This window comes from Azolla caroliniana, unplaced genomic scaffold, assembly GCF_043228905.1.
Source record: "Azolla caroliniana isolate FFs.n. ecotype wild unplaced genomic scaffold, voAzoCaro1.0.p SCAF_22, whole genome shotgun sequence".
Classification (NCBI taxonomy): domain Eukaryota; kingdom Viridiplantae; phylum Streptophyta; class Polypodiopsida; order Salviniales; family Salviniaceae; genus Azolla; species Azolla caroliniana.
Genome location: NW_028230457.1, coordinates 9,761,703 through 9,781,416, shown reverse-complemented (window position 1 = coordinate 9,781,416; position 19,714 = coordinate 9,761,703). Strand labels below are relative to the sequence as shown.

Genomic DNA, 19,714 nt, shown 5'->3' with positions numbered 1-19,714 from the left:
AGCTTATCAGTGTTTAAACGACACACATTACTCAGACCAATGCCAACCTTTCATTGTCTAAAATTTACATAAATTGAATCCTATGTGAAAGCATGTGGATATCCTTTGCTACATGGACAATTCTACTTGCAATCATGTATGTACAATACACTCGAGAGCTCCAAGTGGGTATTTATGTTGTTGTTGGAAGGGTTGTAAGGCATTAAAATGTTTGCTGCAATTTTCGTACTACACTCCTTATCTTATAATGGCCCTTTTACATATTATATCATGGCAATAATCATTTATTTAAATTTAAGTTGCTACATCTATTGTTTGCTTGGTAATTACAACATTGCCGCTCGGTAGTTACAACATTGCCTTAATAAAATAATAAACAATATTTGACAAGTGCCTCTTTTTTTTACAAGTCATTCTTGTAGTTTAAGCCTCTACTACGTAAAACTCCTCAAAAACGGTCATGGAATGAATCTCGCCAAATATCTCGTCTGCTATTACTCGATCAGAACTCGACAAGATTTTTCACAATCTTGAAAAGGTTGCCGAAACCCAATCCACGCACTTTTCGTTATGCAACAAAACTTGGAACTTTCCTTTGATCCAATGTGATTGAGCATATAAGGTTTTGTTTTGATTTATGTGCCAAGTAGCTTCTTCATTATTGGACTGCAGTTACAGAGGCGATCGGAAGGGGATGAGCTTCTGTATTGAATACATACTTATCCAAAGGAAGTGTAGAGCTATCCCCAAATAAGAGGTAGATGTATTTCAAGGTTTCCCCGAGAAAGAAAGTCTCCATCTTGTCTCTTTTCCGAGCGGGAATAACTGTCACGTCATCAAGGGAAGTAAACCCACCAGTATCAACTCTTGTGTGCTTCTCAAATGCTTGAAAAATGTTCCATCCCCAATCTCTATACCTGCATATATGGGACATTGATGGAATTGTAATCGCAAATAATGAAATTAATCTAGAATCCAACAATAAAGCAAGTAATGTGAGACATTAACTAACTCTACACTGCGCCTGAGCAGAGATCCATTGGCTAGCCAAAAAGCTTAGTTAGATTCATGCTATATGAGCATTGAGGGTTTAGTATTATCTTGTACCTTAGAAGAAGTAAATTTGAAATTGAATGAATGAATCTACACAACAGAGCAGTTGACCATTGGGCTACAGCTCTTACATGCATGGACAAAGCCATCTCTAGCCTTATCATTGACTCTCAATCAAGGTATGGAAAAAGTAATCCCCCGGCATATGGGCCTATCTCTAATCTTATTAGTGATTTGTAATGATGATAGGGACAACGCCATCTCATGCAAATGGACGTATCTCTTAGCCTTACTATTTACTTCTAATCAAGATATGAACAACGCCATCCACATGCAAAATGGGTCTTATCTTTAGCTTTATTATAGACTCTTGATTGAAGTATGGACAAAGCAATCCACATGCAAATAGTTCTAACGTTACCCTTACTATAGCCACTTGCTCACAGTATGGACAGAGCAGTCCACATGCAAATGGGTCTATTTTTTAGCCACATTTCACATTCAAGCGAATATATCTCTAGTCTTACTATTGATTATTCAGATAAAGCCAATAAAAATGAGATCTGCCTGGCTCTAGCCTTATTATCAAATCCTAATCAAGTTTAGCTGTGTGGGCATAGCAAGCATGAGACTAGCATCATTGATTTTGTGAACACAGCAAAGAAAAATATGTCACATAAGTCATACTTGGGGTCTTGGGTAGTTCGAAATAGGATCAGCAATGACTCAACAGTTTCGGGACGTAAAAGATTGTGGCGATCAAAAGCATGGATGATGATATCCTCTTTATATTCTGCATTTGGATTCCCTCCACTAGAGTCCTCAGGAAATGGTTCCTATACATCCATCCATTATCATCCTCGACATTTAACAATAATATTCACAAAATCGAAAGGATGAGTAAACATGAGGGGAGGGATGCATACATACATCCAAATGGAAGTACACAATTTCTGGTGCAAGGCCTGTGGCAGTCACTGCATACATCTCATAGCAAGTCTTTGCCAGATCTTCTGCAAGCTGAAAATTCTCTACATCATGAGCATCAAACAGTCCCTTGTCTATTGCTTGCTGCTTTGTCAAGCCCTTTGTTGCACCCAAAGCAAGGTTTCCTGCCAAAAAGCAAACCTTCACCCACCCATAATTAGTCGATGTTACCTCCCACATCAAAGCTCTTGAATAGTCAACCATATGCATAGACATATATATGTATGTATGTATGTATGTATGTATACATGGGTGTGGATGGGTGTATGCATGTGTGTGTGTGTGTGTGTGTGCGTGTGTGTATATATATCGATGTATGTAATTGTTATTACACACATTTACACAAATAAATATGGATGGATGGACGTAGTATGTATATAATAACACATGCATAGATAGATACATATTTATAAATGTATGGCCCACATATACATTGAATAAACAATTGCTAACATGTGTTTGTGTGTATGCATGTACATACATAGTTTCTCCAGGAAATCAAGACATGTAAAAAGTATGAATGAGAGAAGATAGCTACCAGATGGTCCATCTTGGGACTAAACGCAGCCCCTAATCCGCCAGGAAGCTCACCCACAAAGGTCAAGCCTTTTGGTTTCGACTTCTGTACTAAATGACGCTTCACGCCTTCCATAGCTTCTGTATACATTTCCCGCAGGAAACTAACTGAACTATGCTCTGATGTAGCCCCACCTTTCCTGAGCCATACTTTGAGCAAGTACTCATAGTAGCTATCCCCACGTGAGCCAAGCCTGATATTACTACCCTGGAATTGTCCCGAGTGTGGGCTGCAAGCAGCAAACCATAGAGATATACATAAAGGCCATCAAACACATGAACTATTTATTTTTAAGTTCTGCATTTAAAGATGTAACAAGCATCACACATGTGATCACCTTTGGAATGAAAATATGCAAACCATAGAGATATACATAAAGAACGATGAAACTAACGAGAAACTCATTCATATGATCCGTTTGGCAATCAAAAGTCATTGTCATGGTAAACATTGACACATCTAATCAAATTGTGATGTGATAAGATGCATTGTTCTTTCATGCCATGTACCCACTGGTTTGGAAAAAGGTATCATTCGTCACAAAAAAGGTGGATGAAATCTTGAGCTTGGACAATGCAAATATCTACGGAGGAAACAATTTCCTTGAAAGTTAATATGAAGTTTGGGAATCTTCCTACAAATTTCTCATCTATTCTAATAATTTATTTCACATATAAAAAGGAATTCCAAGAAACGAAGTTCCCAAATGTTGAATTGCATAATGTACCTTATGTAGATAGGAACCAATCCATCAGTTTTTGGAAGGCCTTTGAAATATTCCAATACACGCATCGCAGCCGTTTCATATTTTGGGTCCCCAGAAACCTCACTAAGATATCCGAATTCGAGCTGAAGAGTGGTCACTTCTGAGGTGCTACTTGCACCACCATCCCCCATGGCAGGATGGGCAGAATTTGATCTCAAAACAACATCCGAATATGGGATAACAGTAGGGCTTGAAGTGAAAGCAGACATTAATCTATCGGCCAAAGCTTTCGCAAGCTCAAGATAAACCTCAGGTTTTGGCCCCTTCACTGTTACTAAACTTTGCTCACTATTTCCTCCATTGCTTGTGTAGTTGCTATGACCTCCACTGAGATGATAAGCACTTAAAAGTCCTCCAAGAACACGGATAGTGGTCTCGAACAAGTTCACTTGTCCTTTGCTTGTTATCCTCGTGAAAAGCTCCTTCTCAATCCAAGAACCAGCCTCCATAACCACATCATTGAGCCCCATTATCATGGCAGTATCGAGCGCATCGACCACTGTGGCTCCTAATCCTCCTAGTCCATCTGTGCCTGATCGGCTAACTGGCTTCAGCTCATCATACCCCATAGCATATCCTTTATAACCATTCCATGCATGCCTAAATGCTTCCACAACCTTTGTTTGCCTATTCTCCCACAGAAGGTTCACAGCCGTTTTCTTCTGCTTCATTGTCATCATTTCCATGTGTCTTTGACCCACATCAGCATTGGTCCCATTATTAGGTTGATTATTGATTCCAATGAAGTTGGTTATTCGTGGAGGTAAACGAGGTGGCTTCTTTTCTAGAATGTTCTTAATGAGCTTTCCTGGCTCTTCCGTTAGCATTACTTGATCTTTACCATCTGATCTTTTTCCTGTGAAGCTTTGTAGAGATCTCAATGACTTTGTATGATCAGAGGTATGTAGTATAGTCAGGTAGAACAAGCCTGTTACCAGTAGAAAGCCTAAAACCCAGCCAATACCACAAGATCCACAGTTGCATCGTGAAGCACTGCTCAGCATCGATCTTGACATGACCTAAACCACAGAAAAGAGTCGGAAAATTTCGTGTTTAAGAAGTATGTACATAATTTTGATGAAGTGCTGTGTCAGAAATGATGCATTCATCCTAAATCTTGTTACGATCTTGGGAACATAAAATATCAATAAAATAGTTTCTTTTTTGATGGCATGATAAATTATAAACCAGCTTTAGATCTCGTAATAACCTATACAGCAGAAAAGACTAAGAAAATCTTCTTGATGAAGAGGGTCTCACATACTTATTATACGTTTTTTCTTCAGAATCTATGAATTCAGGACCAATTCTCACAAAAAGAACAGAAAGTGTTAAGAAAAGCTTCCATTGGGCGAATCATCATGAAAATCTTTATCAGATGCAATGAATTAAAGAAGAAATTGTAGATCTCGCCATGACAATGTACGGAACAGAAAACATTAAGATCCCGCAGGAAAGATGCGTAAGAACATCCTCCATTTTATGGATAATCATCATACAAATGAACAAAGAGCCAGCTCTAGATCTTGTAACGACCAAGAGAATGGAAGGCCAGAAAATATTCTTTCTGATGAAGGATTCGCATGCATGCTTAGGATTAGAAATTTTCAGCAGATACAATGAATTCCCAACATTTCTAGATCATGTCATGCCCTGCAGAGCAGAAACGACTTAGCTTTTCTTACTTCTCATAATATCATGAGAATTGTTGACGTGTAACCAACAGCCAATAACTAAAACTACAAAGATGTTTCCTCACAATGTATGAAAACTTTACATCCCTATGACGAGATTCTCCTTAAGAATCATGAATTGAGGACAAATTCTAGATTTGATATGATCCAAAAAAGACTAGAAATCCTTCATATAAATGAAACGAGAATTCTCAACAGCTGCTTCATTTTGATGCACGGCATACTATGGTGAAATTCTTCCATCAGATCATATACTCACGATGGAATTCTCTTATCATTAATCAGTGAATCGAGAACCCAAAATTCAGATCAGATCTGATCCGATATGATATGATCAAAGATTTAGAGGGATGAGAGAGTGAGATGCACAAAACCAGTCATCAGATGAAATACCTGAAGGTTGGATCTTCTGCGAACCTTGGCGTTGTTATATGCAGCATCGTTAACGGTGGTAGGCAACATTTTTTTTTCTTGGACTCTCGAGTCTTCAGACAGACTCGTGGTCCTTTCCTCTTCGTCTTCTTCTTCTTCTTCTTCTTCTTCTTCTTCTTCTTCTTCTTCTTCTTCTTCTTCTTCTTCTTCTTCTGTCTTGTGTCTTCTGATCTCCGTTCCTTCTGTCTGTCTTCCTGCCTTCGGCCTTCTCTGCTCAGCACGACGATCTCCACCAAAACAGAAGAAGAAGAAGAAGATGAAGAAGAAGAAGACACATACACAGACAGACAGACAGAGAAATTTTTATTCTTTTTATTTTTTTTATTTTTAATCTTTTACTTTACTTTATTACTTCACTTTAATTCTTTTCTTCTTCTTTTTGTTTTTTTGTTTTTTTCCACCTTCTTCTTCTTCTTTTTTCCTGTTTTTTTTTTTATTTTAATTTACTGTATGTATTATGTATCTCAAATTTTGACCAACACATTCATACATACATACATATTCCTTTTTCTTGAATTATCTCATTTCTTTTCTTTTATTCCTCATATATATAATATTATTCATATATATTCATTCATATGTATATATATCTATATATATAATGCATTTTTTGTATTTTCTTTTTCACATTATTTGTATTATTGAATTGCTTAAATGATACTTCTTCTAATGGTTTGATATGAGATTAAAACTAAACACACTCGCTCGCTCAATTCAAATCCATTCAATTCCATTCCCAAATTTGTGTAAATGACTTCGGGGATTGCATGCATGCCTTTTGAAGAACATGATCTGTGTCGGACCCCACGTACCACGGAAGCTACAATCATAAATATTTTGCTCATACACGTGAATGTAATAGACATGCATACTAGCTTGTCAAAATGCAGAGGAGCGAAAGATCCTAATGGACAGTAACCCGCAAAGTTAAGACATACTCAAATCCAGGTGCACCATGCCAACGTTTGCAGAATACTTCTGATTGAATATCAATAATGTGCATGGTTGTCGATGAAAGCCAAGTAAATGGAATTTGGTCCCCCTGAAGCATTCGGTTGATTATTACTATCATCAAGGAGGGTGTCAAAGGGTTAGTATCTCAAACATATGTGAAGAGGCAACTAACACCAAGGAACTCTAGATGCCCTTTTGATGTTCAAATCAAATATTACATGAACCAAACACAAAAGAATGATGATCTTACTAAGTTACTACTAGCACATGAATCGATCGTCGAACAACGTGGATTTGACGTTGCACAAGGGAGCCATCGTCCAAACAAAATATCGATATTATTTGCGAGTGAGTGCATGAATCAATCATTGAATTTAAGTTGTATGGATTTTTTTAAGCGATGTGATTTCCTCTCATAATGGTGCATAACTTCAACATAGTGTGTGAAGAAAAAGCAATATTGTAAGCTCAAACCACATACAAGTTCATGATATCTACAACCCACTTTAAAAATCCCGTTTGCCACCAACCCCCCCTTCGATCAACCTCGTGCACAACCTCTATCATTACAAATGGGATGAATCAATCCTCGCGCATAAACTCTATCAACCAACTTCCTGTCAATGACTAATAAATAGTGTTACAACCATCTCATTAACTACAAGATGCAACCCAATGTAGACGACCATCCAAACAACTTCATTATACGCCAACAATAGGGTAAATGGTGATTCGATCCCACAATATGACCTTAATAGGGAGATACAACTCCAATTGAGCAAAAGCCATGTGCTTAGTGTAAGACACCTAGAATCGACATATCTAATTTGACATTGTTATTAGGGATGAGTGTGTCCTTCGAAATCATTAGTAAGCTTTTCATAAGATCCAAAAGCAAAGAGGTGTGTTTCAAGAGAGTAAAGAGGCGACACAAAAGAAAGTGGACATTCAAGGCACCCCAAAGGAGTAAACACTAGCCATGTGTGGTAAGTACTAGCTAATCACTTGATTTTTGTTTTTCTGTCACACCCACCAACTGAGGTAAGTACTAGCCAATCATCAGTTAAGGAATGTAAAGATTCTTTTTAAATAATAAAAGAGTTAGAATGTTTAGAGGGACATTGAGTCTTGGCCACAATAGTACAACTTCAATAAAGCTATTGGATATTTGGATAATGTTCTCTCCTAGACAAAGTGACCACATGCGTGTAATTGAAGTAACCGCCTAAGCTCTAGACAAAAAATGTCAAAAGGATAAGCATCTTGGGCAAACACATTTAAACTCAAACCCGTTGATCGAAGATGGCGCAAAAAAATGTTACCCATCCATGAGGTGTTTGCAAAACAAAACAAAACATATTGAGGTTGGTTGAGCACGATCATACAAACAGAAATCCCTAAACCAAAGTAACCATACCAACCAATTACATTTGACAAGCAACTATAATGCATGAGTAAGTTAGCACAAGTATGACATTAGAATGCTAGCACATAACAAATTTGAAATCTTACAAGTGTTAAAGCCATAGAAAAGGAGATAGATACATGGTTTCTTCAATTACTAAATGAGAAAAGGTCCAAAGCCATGTTCCTTGAAATAGATCCATTATAGAAGATAATAAACATTAGGTAGAGGCATAGTTCTAACTAGACACGGAGTTTGAGTTGATAAGGGTAAAAGGATGTCACATGTTCCTTACTAGCAAAGGTTCACAAGAAAGTCCTAGTCGATCAGGTAGCACGCGTTCACCCCTCTTAGAAGAAGTGGAAATACCGGGAAACATACGAAGAGACCCTCCAAGGATTACATATGCCCAACCTAGACCTCAATTTAAGTGGCGAAATCCATTAAAAAGCTTTATGCAATGATTGTCGAGCCAAATCAATACCACACACCACACACATATTCTTTCTTGCTCACTCGCTCGTGCATCCTCCAAATAAATAACACAATGACAAGTAGCCTTGAAGCTTTGGAGTGGGGGGGTTGTAAGTGTAAGAAAGCCCCACAGTGACGAAGATTTACGATGAGAAATGCTAGTTAGTGTGTCTAAGTGTAAAAGAAGGCCCATGATTAAGAAGAAAAAGAGTTACAACAAGCAAGCACACACGAGTAGCTCTTGTGTCTTTTGAGAGAGAGAAATGTTCTTAACGAAGAAGATATATATATATATAAACAAATATGAAAGACGCGCCAGGAAGGGGTCGAACCTTCGACCTTCTGCTTAGGAAACAGACGCTCTATCCACTGAGCTACAGGCGCTTACATTTATTCTAATTGTAATTAAATTCATTAACTTAATTATCTCGTCACAAGCTTTATTGAATTAACTTATTCGATTATTTTATTTGCCCCCTTATTAATGGTTTGTTTTCTCTCTCTCATATTATTCTCATGAATCATTATTGATTATTTCCTCTCATCGTTATTATTCCTTCTTCTTATATATATATATATATGTAAAATCATCTCATTATAATTATTTCCTTTTAAAAAAATTTATTGTGGTTTTAAAGCTCTCCATATTGATCTTGTCTTTCAAACACTTGATCTCTTAAGATTAAAGAGAAATCGGTGTTCAACCGGAAATGGATAGCAACAAAGATATGTCCCAAGTCTCATCAAGAGCAAACCTAAAGTAATGACTTGGACATACATATACCCATCAAGTGTGCTCGTCGATTTCAATAGACTACAAGCTCCATCTTCGGCATTGATGTGTAAACAAAAATCTTATTTGACACAGCCTCATTTGTCGTCTCCGGAATGGCTATGACAATGCTCACAACCATGCAGAACGAAGACCCGAGTACAAAAAACAAAGTGACAAAGCCATTGATTGCATGGCTTGCCATAGTAAAAACAAATTATCCAATGTTGGTTATCATATGCTCCAGCTCAAGTGCAAACAAAGACATCACCTATTGATTCGTGTGTACCTTCTTTAAAACTCCAATTTTAACAGTGACGGATGGTAGCAATACTTGCCTTTTATATGTTTAAAACTTTCAATTTGCACTTGCATTTCATTATTTATAACAAGTTCAGGCGGCAAGGATATGTGTATTCATGTACGTACTTATACTCCACCAATAATAAAATTGTTTCATAAATTCACTTTTCACAACACAAAGGACTTGAAATTGTAGAGATGCTTTCCAAACGTAATAATAACAAGGAAACTCATTGCAAACTGTTGACATGCCTAAACCATCATACAAAAGTCATCACATATAAGGAAGTTTGTGTGCTACTGCAACAATGAAGAGGAAGAAAGAAATACATGGATTTAGGTAGTTCAAACAACCCAATGACCTTAACCACTTCATCTGAATATGTCTAAATGCCACACAAATTAATGTCCGTAAATTTGACATTTTTATCGATACCATCAAAGATGACATACATATATGTATCCATAGGCTTTCACTTTTAGCAGAGAATAAATGAGAATGGCATAGTGATTTGTGACAATAAATAAGAAGCATAACAATACATAGCCAAAAGACAAATATAATATAAGACTAGAGCATGTGCACATCCACCTCTAATATTTTAGATTTGGGAAAGTGAAAACTTGATGAAAAACTATACACTAGTTATTTGGGCGATATGTAGACACCCTCACACAAAGATAAAACCCTAATTTGAACTAACAAAGCCTCTAAGAATTTCAAGCAATTAATGCTAGGATGAAAGTATAAGTTTTACACAACATGTGAGATGAGGAGATAACGATAAAGCACAACTCCTCTAAACAAGGAGCAAACCACAAACAAAGAGTCATATTCTTTTTGTGAAGTTTGGGTGGGAACTTAGCGCTAGAGTTAGGTTTCATAGCTACAACTAGGGTTAGGGATAGACTTACAAATTTAGGTCTAGGGTATATTAAGGTTATTGACATAAGGCTCACTTTTTTAAGAAATTTAGGTTACTGGTAAAGTTGAAGAGTTAGGTTTAGGGTTAGATATACTTAGGATCTAGCCAAAGAGATATTTTTCTACTATGTGATCTTTCGTACTCAATTTGTTCAACATGATATTTTCTTTATTGTTTTTCAATCCCAACATCCTAGAGAAATTAATATTCGATAATAATGAGGATTTCATTTTCCATTCTCATCTTTCACAACTAAAGAGTAATGACTATGGCTCCGCGTAAAACTAATATTCAATAATAATGAGGGTTTCATTTTCCATTCTCATCTTTCACAATTAAAGAGTAATGATATGGCTTTCGTTGCATATATCTTCTAAGCATTAAAATATGCGACCCATGATGAACAACTAATGTGATCGTGACACATTTTATACTTTCTTGGGAATACCATGTTGTATTTAATGAAAACTTCTTCAAATCTATAAGTTTTAGTTGCTAAAATGCAATTGGTTAGAGCATGTATATGATTAGTACAAAATTGTTAAAAGCTACTTTATTTGCAAGTGTTTCAAAGTGTGATTAAAATTTGAGTCGGAGGCAATTGGCATTGAATTGAACGTTATTCACATTGGATAAGATCAATCGAGGCTCAACAATCAATCATTCCCAACTTGATGGACATGTTTTTTACTGCCATTGATGTTTTATGTGTTTTGATGGTTGCTACTTAGTGACTAATCAACGGTGATTAGCACTTGATAAGGGGAATCAATTACTTCTTTTAAGAGTTGCTAGCAAAAACATGTAACAGTAACCTAGACATCATTAACACTTGATTGGAGATGATTTGCCCTTTTTCATTCGGTTTTTAAGACATTTTGGTACTTTCAAAATACTGAGAGTTTTCCTTCAAAAATATTAAATAAGAGGTTGTATCAGTAATGTTTACATTTACAAAATAGAACCAATGACTGCATTACATTGAAAAGAAATGAAGACCAAATCATTCATTCTACTTTTTGCTTCCGTAGACGGTCTGCAAAATTATAGATAGCGAGGCCACAGATGAGAACAATGGTCCCAAGCAGAAATTGAGGGGGTAGAGCTGATGGTGTTCCAACAAATGGAAGTGGAAGTGTAAACATGTAAATGGAAAGTGGCACTGCATACAAGAAAGATAAAATAAATCGTGTTTCATTACTTGGATCAATTTACACTGATTCGAATAAAATCATACATATTCTTCCTACAAATAGATGTTGGATTTAAGCCTAGATGTGTCACAGAAATTAGGTTAGGTCCTTGTACATGTTTTATTAATCTTATACCATCTTTGAGTTCTGTTTGTTTCCCTAATCTATATAAATTTTTAGTTTTAAGAAATTTCCTATCCAAACTCTCCCACCATATAGAAAACTCATCTTATTCAACCTAAATTGCACCACTCCATAATATTTTGATCTCTCAAATCATTCAAATGTCTCCATAATCTGCAAAATTCCGCTTATTGGCACAAACTATGGCTAGCTGGTTAAATAGGGGATTGATGGGTTTTCAAAAAGCTAAATGGAACAGGCTCAAAAAGAGCAAAAGAAGTAATGAACTTTATTAGAGTTAAGAAGTTGAATTAATACTTTCCAAATCATTGGGATATCTGAAGGCTATTACCATATGTCACGATGTAAACATACTGCAGTGTATTAAATAATGGCAGAAAATAAATAAATTTTTGGGATTCATACCTGCAAGTGTTGTACAGAGTGAAGTGACCACAGCAGATGAATTTTTCAGCAAGGACAAAAGAGAGATGTTAAAAGCCAAATTTACACCTATATACCCAAATGTCAGCAGTGTAGCACTGTTACATTCTGCAACAATTAGAGTCAAAATCAGCCAATCAGCTACTGCAATCTTAAGAAGAGATGTAAACTCCTACAAACATTAGGAGAGCTTCACCAATTTTAAAAGATGTGTCATGCAGTACAAATCTAAATACTACAAAAGCAAAACCAGAAAAAGGAGAAAAGAACACCTGCACTATAAGATCCAATATTGAACAGACAACCAGCTCCATCACTTGCATATCTGAGCAGCTTGTTCGGTGGAATTCCACGTACTTGAGATAGAAAGGGAAGCAATAGGAAAACAAAAAGAGACTGTACAATACAAAAAAAACGCTCAGAGTAGCAGATAGACATGAGTTTATTTTGGGACACCCTATAATGCTTTTGCTTTAACTTGGTATCCTACCTGAAAGCCTGATCCAAGAGAGTTAACGACAAAGATATCTACAGATCCACCCTGTAAAAACATTGAGAATTTTCCTTAATATGCAAATGATCTTCATATCTGGCTTAGTATGAAACCTATATTCTTTAGACAATGAGCATGTGGTTGGCAATAGCTCTATTAAATATATGTATGGCATGACATAAAACTAGAACTCTGCATAATGTAGTGCTATTTTGCTGGAGCTTGAAATGTGCATCTGTAAGTGGGAATCTATACTACAGAAATCTATCTCAATGTATATGGCTTTTTCAAAAGATCATGCATTGTTTGCAGTAGAATGCTATGGGATCCATAATACATTGTCCATGCCCAAGAGTATGTGTGTTTCTATCACATCTCCAGATAGTGATGTGTCATTAAGAACTCTGGCCATAAGAGAGTGATCTATTTATGCATATACAACATGTAAATTCCTATTCATCAAAACATAATCCTAGTGTCATAAAAAAAATCACCAGAAGTTTTATGAGATAGAGAACGAAAGCAAAATATGATTATTTACAGAGAAATATAAGATCTAAGCATATCACGAAAGTGGACCTTGAATACATTTCTCAAACACAGCTGTTCTAGCACTACTAGTGCATCAAAAATATTCATCTCTATCCAAATTCAGTAAATGTCAAATCACACACCTGCAAGCGTTTCTCTGCATCCCGAAAGACAAACTCCTGCAACAGACACAAATAAAAAAGTGACTCAACATAAAATTCGAAATTAACAAAAAAAAACATTGTTATGCTACAGATTTAATTTAACGATTCCTAAAAGTTTGCAGATTGAGTATAAAATAAGAAAGTCTGGACATGTGCTTCATCTGCATAAGAGAAGTAGATAAAATGAAAAAGTAGATGATGAAGATGAAAAAGTAGAGCAAAAGTCTTCAAAGTTGCTTTTTCTATGCTTTCTGCTCCTGCAATGATTTGAATAGCAAACTGCTTCATATGGTGACTTCTAGTCTGGTGGAGATTCTTTGATGAAGATTGTTTCGAAATTAAAATTTTGATACAATATTTCATTTATCATTGTCAAGCAGATTAAATTATCCAAAGAGATTCCCTCTTAATTAACCCTTTGCTTAACATTTAGATACACAGCAATGAAACAATTTCCATGTAGTTACTGAGAAAAACATTGAGAGGCATAGCAAGGGGGAGCCGAAGCTCATTGGCCACAACATTATTCCGCAGTGCATAACATATTAGTACTGTTCCATAATAAAGTTGATCATGCATAATAGGTTAGATTAATTAGTCAAACAATGGATCAATTTCTTGAAAACAAAGAGTTGTACAGGATACTCACTTTAATTATGCTTGCAGCTGCTTGAAAGGAAGACGATAAGATCATCACAAATGGCCAAAACAACTGTGTCTGATCCGTAGAGAATGGCATACCATTACTTGTGCTGGAGAGAGAAAATTTTCAGGCAGGTTAATTTGATACTTCACTAAAATATTTTTCTAAGAAGAAGATATGTTTTGAGTATGTGGTTACAGTTACAACAAACAAGATTACGAATGTGTATGAGTATGCAGTTGCATGTCTAAATTCCCACTTGCCAAAGAGTGCAAATACAAGCATGCATAAACGATAAAGGAGATTGACATCTCTAACGAGTCAGCAATTACTACAGAACAAAAATACCAGGTCTTGAGCAACTGCTTGCATTATTGAATGTGCTAACATTTTTTGGTTCTTGGAATTTTGTTAGTTGCATTTTTCCAAATTAACAAACAGAAACATGATAAAAGATTAGCAGAGATTTGCTCCAAATTGTGGTGACTTCCCTTTTTATCCCTACACAAGGTACCCAATCCACAGAAAATGGAAGAAATATACAAAGAGCACCAGTTCTTTCTGCAACAAACCTGGTGAGTGCAAGGATCACTCCTGCAAATACTAGACCACATCCAATGATTTGGAAGGGGGAGTATCTCCGTTTCAAAAATATTGCAGAAAAAATAAGTTGCCAAATAAGAAAGGTCTGCAAATCCAACCAAAAGTAGTAAGATTGTGCATAGCACATACTATCGTCATCTTACATTTAATGTATTCTTGTGTTTGCATATTAGTCAACTTATTCAGTGGAAAAAGAAAAAACAACGTTTGAAATTGGTACAAAAAATAATTACATACCTGGAGTAAAATAGGCAGCGATGCTCCTGGAAGGACAGCTGTTTTAGAGAACACGAATAAAATCATAGTTAAAATAATTTCCATACGAAGATCATTCACCTATCTGTGCAGGATTTGTACTGATATAAAACTCTAGCACTCCATTTATGTCTAACCCACTGTATCTAGTTCACTCTAAAATCAATTGAGTTTTTCAACATATACATTTATGAAGTTCTTGGATTACCTCCAGCTGCCATCCCGGATGCAAGTCCAAGAGCTTCAAGGAAACCCACTAGGACAAAACGCCATTTTGGAAGCTTTAGCATCTCATCTGTAACAATATGTGCTCGATACCGTACATACAGAATAGAAAAGTAGACTAGCACATATCTGCGTATATCACAAGAATTCATATAAGATGGTCTTCAGAACTAGGACCAAAATTCAGTTCTAAACATATGAATGACTCAACCGGTCAAATTTTAGTTCCAAGCATATAAATGACACCTGTCATTTTCCTATCTGATACCTGTAATGGAAAGCCTACACTTGCATGTGACCATGCCTCTTAAATTTATTTTGCTGAAGGCATACTACCATTGTATAACCAGGACTGTTCACTGCTCCAGGGTAATTGACAACAACAGGTCGCCAGTCAGAGGCAGGTTCTGTTACATGATGATATTGTAAGATTTTCTTGTATGGGGAATATAATACTGTTACAGGACCTCAAAAGCTACACTACGAACAGATGAACAAACTTTGTTTGATACAAGTGAGGTCATATATGAAGAAACTGCAACAGAAGAAGTTGGCCTAAAGCAACCAGCTCAAGATTTGAGAGAAGTAACAGAATATGGAAAACTTTCTACCCAAGATAAGAGAGTTCAATATCTCGAATAAAACATGCATATGTAGACTCAGGGTAGAGGGTGGATACCAAAAGCACACACGTGCTAAGAATGGGATTACGCATGCTAAACACCAACTTACTCGAGAGACCATTGATTTGGATATTTGTGGAGTATACAATGAAATGCTTGATTTGGATCCTTGCTTTTGCTAAAGCCCATGGAAGGGTTATCAAAATCATTGCATTTTGGAGTTACAAATGTCTTTCCCATCGTTGGTATGCACACTCACAATGGTAGAGCCACACGAAACAGTTGGAAGAATGAAGAATAAAGAATGTCAAAATACAAGGAGGCACCAGCAACAAGTGATTTTGGGGTATGCCTTGTGGAGTATACAATGGCATGCTTGATTTGGATCCTTCGCTTCCCTAGAGCTATGGAATGGTCATCAAAATCATTGCATTGTGTTGCTAAAAATGCCTTTCCAACACAACAGCAGAATAACACTTACACCGATAGAACCACACAAATTAGTTGGAAGAATGAAGAATGTCATAATACAAAGAGACACTAGCAACAAGAAGTGAATTTGGAGTATGCCTTGTAAGGAAAAAGAAGACGTCATATTTGGCTAAAATTGAAGCGGGGGTATATTGGTTGTTCCTAGGGCACAACAACGAAAGGTGGCAAATCTTTAATGAAAGGCAATCTAGCACACAATAAACTTCACCTAAGTCCTATAATGAATATGCAAAAGCACTTTATGACTCTCCTGGGTGGCCCACCCTCCATTACCCATACAGTTCATCCCAAATTTTTTACTCTACAGATCTTGAGAACAATGGATTGTTTCCAGTTCTCAAAACACACAAGGACATGATGGATCAAACCCACTTCTTCAAGACATCTTGAACACAGCTCTGAGATGGTTTTCCTTCTAGCTGGACAGAGCATACCATTGTACCAATCTTTAAGAGGGAAGACATTGTTATGAGTTCAGATGATATTGTGATTATTTCAGACTCTCAGGAGGGACTTCAAAGACAGTTTTCTTTCTACCATTGTACCGACCATCAACAGGGGAAGCATTGTGATGATCGGAGATGACATTGCAATAATTTCAGACTCTCACAGTAAACTCCTAAGACATGTGGATGCATTAATGTCCTTCTGTACAGAAAAATTTGACAGTAAATCTTAGTAAAAGAAGAGTCAAATCATCCTCTGAGGGCATTCATGGGATGATCCACTGACATTCTAAATCTTCAAGCTATGCATTTATTTAATTTGTACATTGTATCCATCAAATCACTTGTATCCATTGTTCCTATGCGATTGTGCTTTATCACAAAGCACGATGTAAATTATTTACTAGGCCAATCTGTATCTCAGCAGATAAAGAAATCATATCTTTGAGCAGGGGTTGTAACAAATATAAAGAAACTATGAAAGATTAAGCCAAAGGTATTGAATATTGCCCAAAATGTTGTATAGGGATCACAATAATCATACAGAGATCATGAAGGATATGTAAATGTTTACTCAAAAGTATCCAGTAATGCAATGATCTATACTTCAACAAGAATTGTAACAAGAATGCAGAGATGATGAAAGAATATAGTTTGTTTACAGGAAGTTATTGAAGAACGCTCAAATCTTAAGCGAGAATTGCACCAAAGCATGTAGATGCGGTGAAAGAATAGTTATGTTTGCTTACCAATTTTGAACACGTGGAATTCTGAAAAAGAATTGCAACGACAAAGCACAAAGAGATGATGAAAGATTTAGGTTTCCTCAACGCTTACTGAACAGTATTTGAGCAATGCTCAATACTTTGAATACGACTTGTGTTTTCTTACCCAATGACATTGAATCATGCTAAGACCAAAAGTTAGAACAATTATTAAAACAAACAATACAGTGATGTAGAAGGACGAAGCAACACTCAAATTTGTGAACAATAATTTCAACAAGAAAGCACACAAATTTTATGAAAGGATTACCCAAAAGCACTGAGTAATCCAAACTTCAAAACTTTGAACAAGAATTCCACAAAAAAACATATAGGGATTGTGATAGATTTATATCAAACACAGAAAGCAAGAATAAGCATAGAACAATAAAATATTTATGCATCCGAAAGTATTGAAGAAGATAAAGATCAAAAAATGTGTAGAAGAAATGGAGCACTGATTGCAAAACTGACGCAAGGTTTATGTTTCCTTAATGGCATTCAGATTGAAATTTTGAACTAGCAGTGTCGCAGCACATGCACAGCAGAGATGATAAAAGGTCCGTGCTGGCATACCCGAAAGTAAATTGAACATTGACAAGATTAAAAACTTGAACAAGAATTGCAACACAAGCAGTCATGGCAGAAATGATGAAAGATTTCTCATTTTGATACCGAAAAGTCAATTGAACAATTGCAAGATAAAAAAACCTGGATAAGAATTGCAGCAAGCATGCATGGGCAGAGATGATGAAATGATTGCGTTGGCATATACCAGAATATAATCAACAAGATAAGATAAAAAATTTCAAACAAGAATTGCAATGAAGAACACCTCTGCCATATGTGCTGTGTTGTTGCAATTCATGTTCAAAGTTTTTCGATTTCCTCATTGTTCAATTTACTTTTGCTTGATTAAACACAAATCTTTCTTCATCTTTGCGTTGGCATACCTAAAAAACGTTAAAATCGCAAACTCAAAACTTTTTTAGCATTATCTTTGCGGCAAATTCTTGTTCACAATTTCAATCTTAGCATTTCAACTTCAACTTCAACAACAGCTGCGCCAGATAAGTAAAAACACATACCACAACAAAAATCTAGTTCATAGTTTGAATCATACTATTTCTCCTTCATCAACAGCTGCATCGGATAAGCAACAACACAAATCAGCAACAAAATTTCGATCTTCACCATTTCTTATTCAGCAGAAGATTCGGATAAACAGCAACACAAATCACTTTGTTCTTTTTGTTGTCGTTATTGTGATTCTTATTCAATTGTTCACCTTTAGCATTTCTTGGATAAAATATTAAGAGAGAATTATTTTCTAGCACTGAGAATTAAAAAATCGGAAGCACACCAAGATGTCCAGTGATGATACAAGATTCAGAGAAGAAGGAGAAAGAAGAATAGCTTACCCGAAAGTATTGAATAACGCCAAGAAGAAGGGATACTCTTTCATTGGAACCAATGCCATTTTGTACAACAATCTATTGGCCAAATAGAAGACTACAACCAGAGATGCTCCAGCAGCAATTTTCATATCTTTCTGAGAGAAGGATAACCTTCCGATTCGCATTTCTTTCTCCATTGATAAACCTGTTTGATTTGTCTCCATACCTGAATCTGCTTTCACAGGTTCCTCTCCGTTTCCCTCTGGGCTTCCCTTCACCGTTTTCGATCCATTACCAGCGATTCCCTTTCCATTCTGTTTACCCTGCTTTTCAGGGGCAATCTCCATATGCCCAAATGCATTTGCATTCTCATTTCTCATGCTTTTCTCCGCTGGTCCCACAGGTAATCCACTCTCCATGCCGCTCTTCTCTGCATCAGGTTCCACGGTCCCTTGATCATCAAGAGGAGCGCTTGCGAGGGAGAATCTCTTCACTCGAATCCGAGGAGGAGGGCGATCGAAACTGAGGAGGAGCGGTTTTGCTTGAACAAAAGCTGCATTTCCGATCAAGCGGGTCTTATGGAGACGAAGGAGAAGAAGCAGGTGTTGATGGGCGATTGAAGAAGGGGAAAGAGAGAGGGAGGGGGGGGGAGGGGAGCACACCATATCTCTTACTGTGAAGCAGCAGGAGCTGTGAAAGCGTTAGCTTGCTTGCAGCAGAGACTTCATCGATCCATGTCTGGAGTGATATACACAGAACATCAAGAATCATGAATGATGATGATGATGATGATGGATGATGATGGATGATGATGGATGAATGGATGAATGGATGATGATGCTACATGTAATCAAGGATGCATGAATCATGGCCATGGTCATGCATGTAATCAAGGATGCATGGATCATGGTCATTAGTGATGATGGATGATGCTACATGTAATCAAGGATGCATGAATCATAGTCATGCTCATGA

The 19,714-nt window shown here is 36.6% G+C and overlaps 2 protein-coding genes and 1 non-coding gene across 3 annotated transcripts; all 3 read right to left on the bottom strand.

Moving 5' to 3' along the window:
- Window positions 1–263: 263 nt before the first annotated feature.
- Window positions 264–5,668, bottom strand: MNS3 (alpha-mannosidase 3). The gene is made up of 6 exons (XM_087337034.1): window positions 5,471–5,668; window positions 3,345–4,402; window positions 2,579–2,846; window positions 1,984–2,181; window positions 1,741–1,889; window positions 264–917 (listed from the first exon to the last, which is right to left on the bottom strand). Exons 1-6 carry the CDS (start codon window positions 5,537–5,539, stop codon window positions 659–661), a joined length of 2,001 nt encoding a protein of 666 aa, XP_087193160.1. The 5' UTR covers window positions 5,540–5,668; the 3' UTR covers window positions 264–658.
- Window positions 5,669–8,653: 2,985 nt separating this feature from the next.
- On the bottom strand, window positions 8,654–8,726 carry TRNAR-CCU (transfer RNA arginine (anticodon CCU)). Its single transcript has one exon. It is a non-coding gene; the product is annotated as a tRNA-Arg (tRNA).
- A 2,510-nt stretch (window positions 8,727–11,236) lies between these two features.
- Window positions 11,237–19,496, bottom strand: LOC147849956 (protein CLT2, chloroplastic-like). The gene is made up of 10 exons (XM_087336986.1): window positions 18,764–19,496; window positions 15,001–15,146; window positions 14,775–14,812; window positions 14,507–14,622; window positions 13,941–14,043; window positions 13,271–13,306; window positions 12,594–12,644; window positions 12,376–12,499; window positions 12,086–12,211; window positions 11,237–11,505 (listed from the first exon to the last, which is right to left on the bottom strand). Exons 1-10 carry the CDS (start codon window positions 19,402–19,404, stop codon window positions 11,351–11,353), a joined length of 1,536 nt encoding a protein of 511 aa, XP_087193112.1. The 5' UTR covers window positions 19,405–19,496; the 3' UTR covers window positions 11,237–11,350.
- Between the last annotated feature and the right edge of the window lie 218 nt (window positions 19,497–19,714).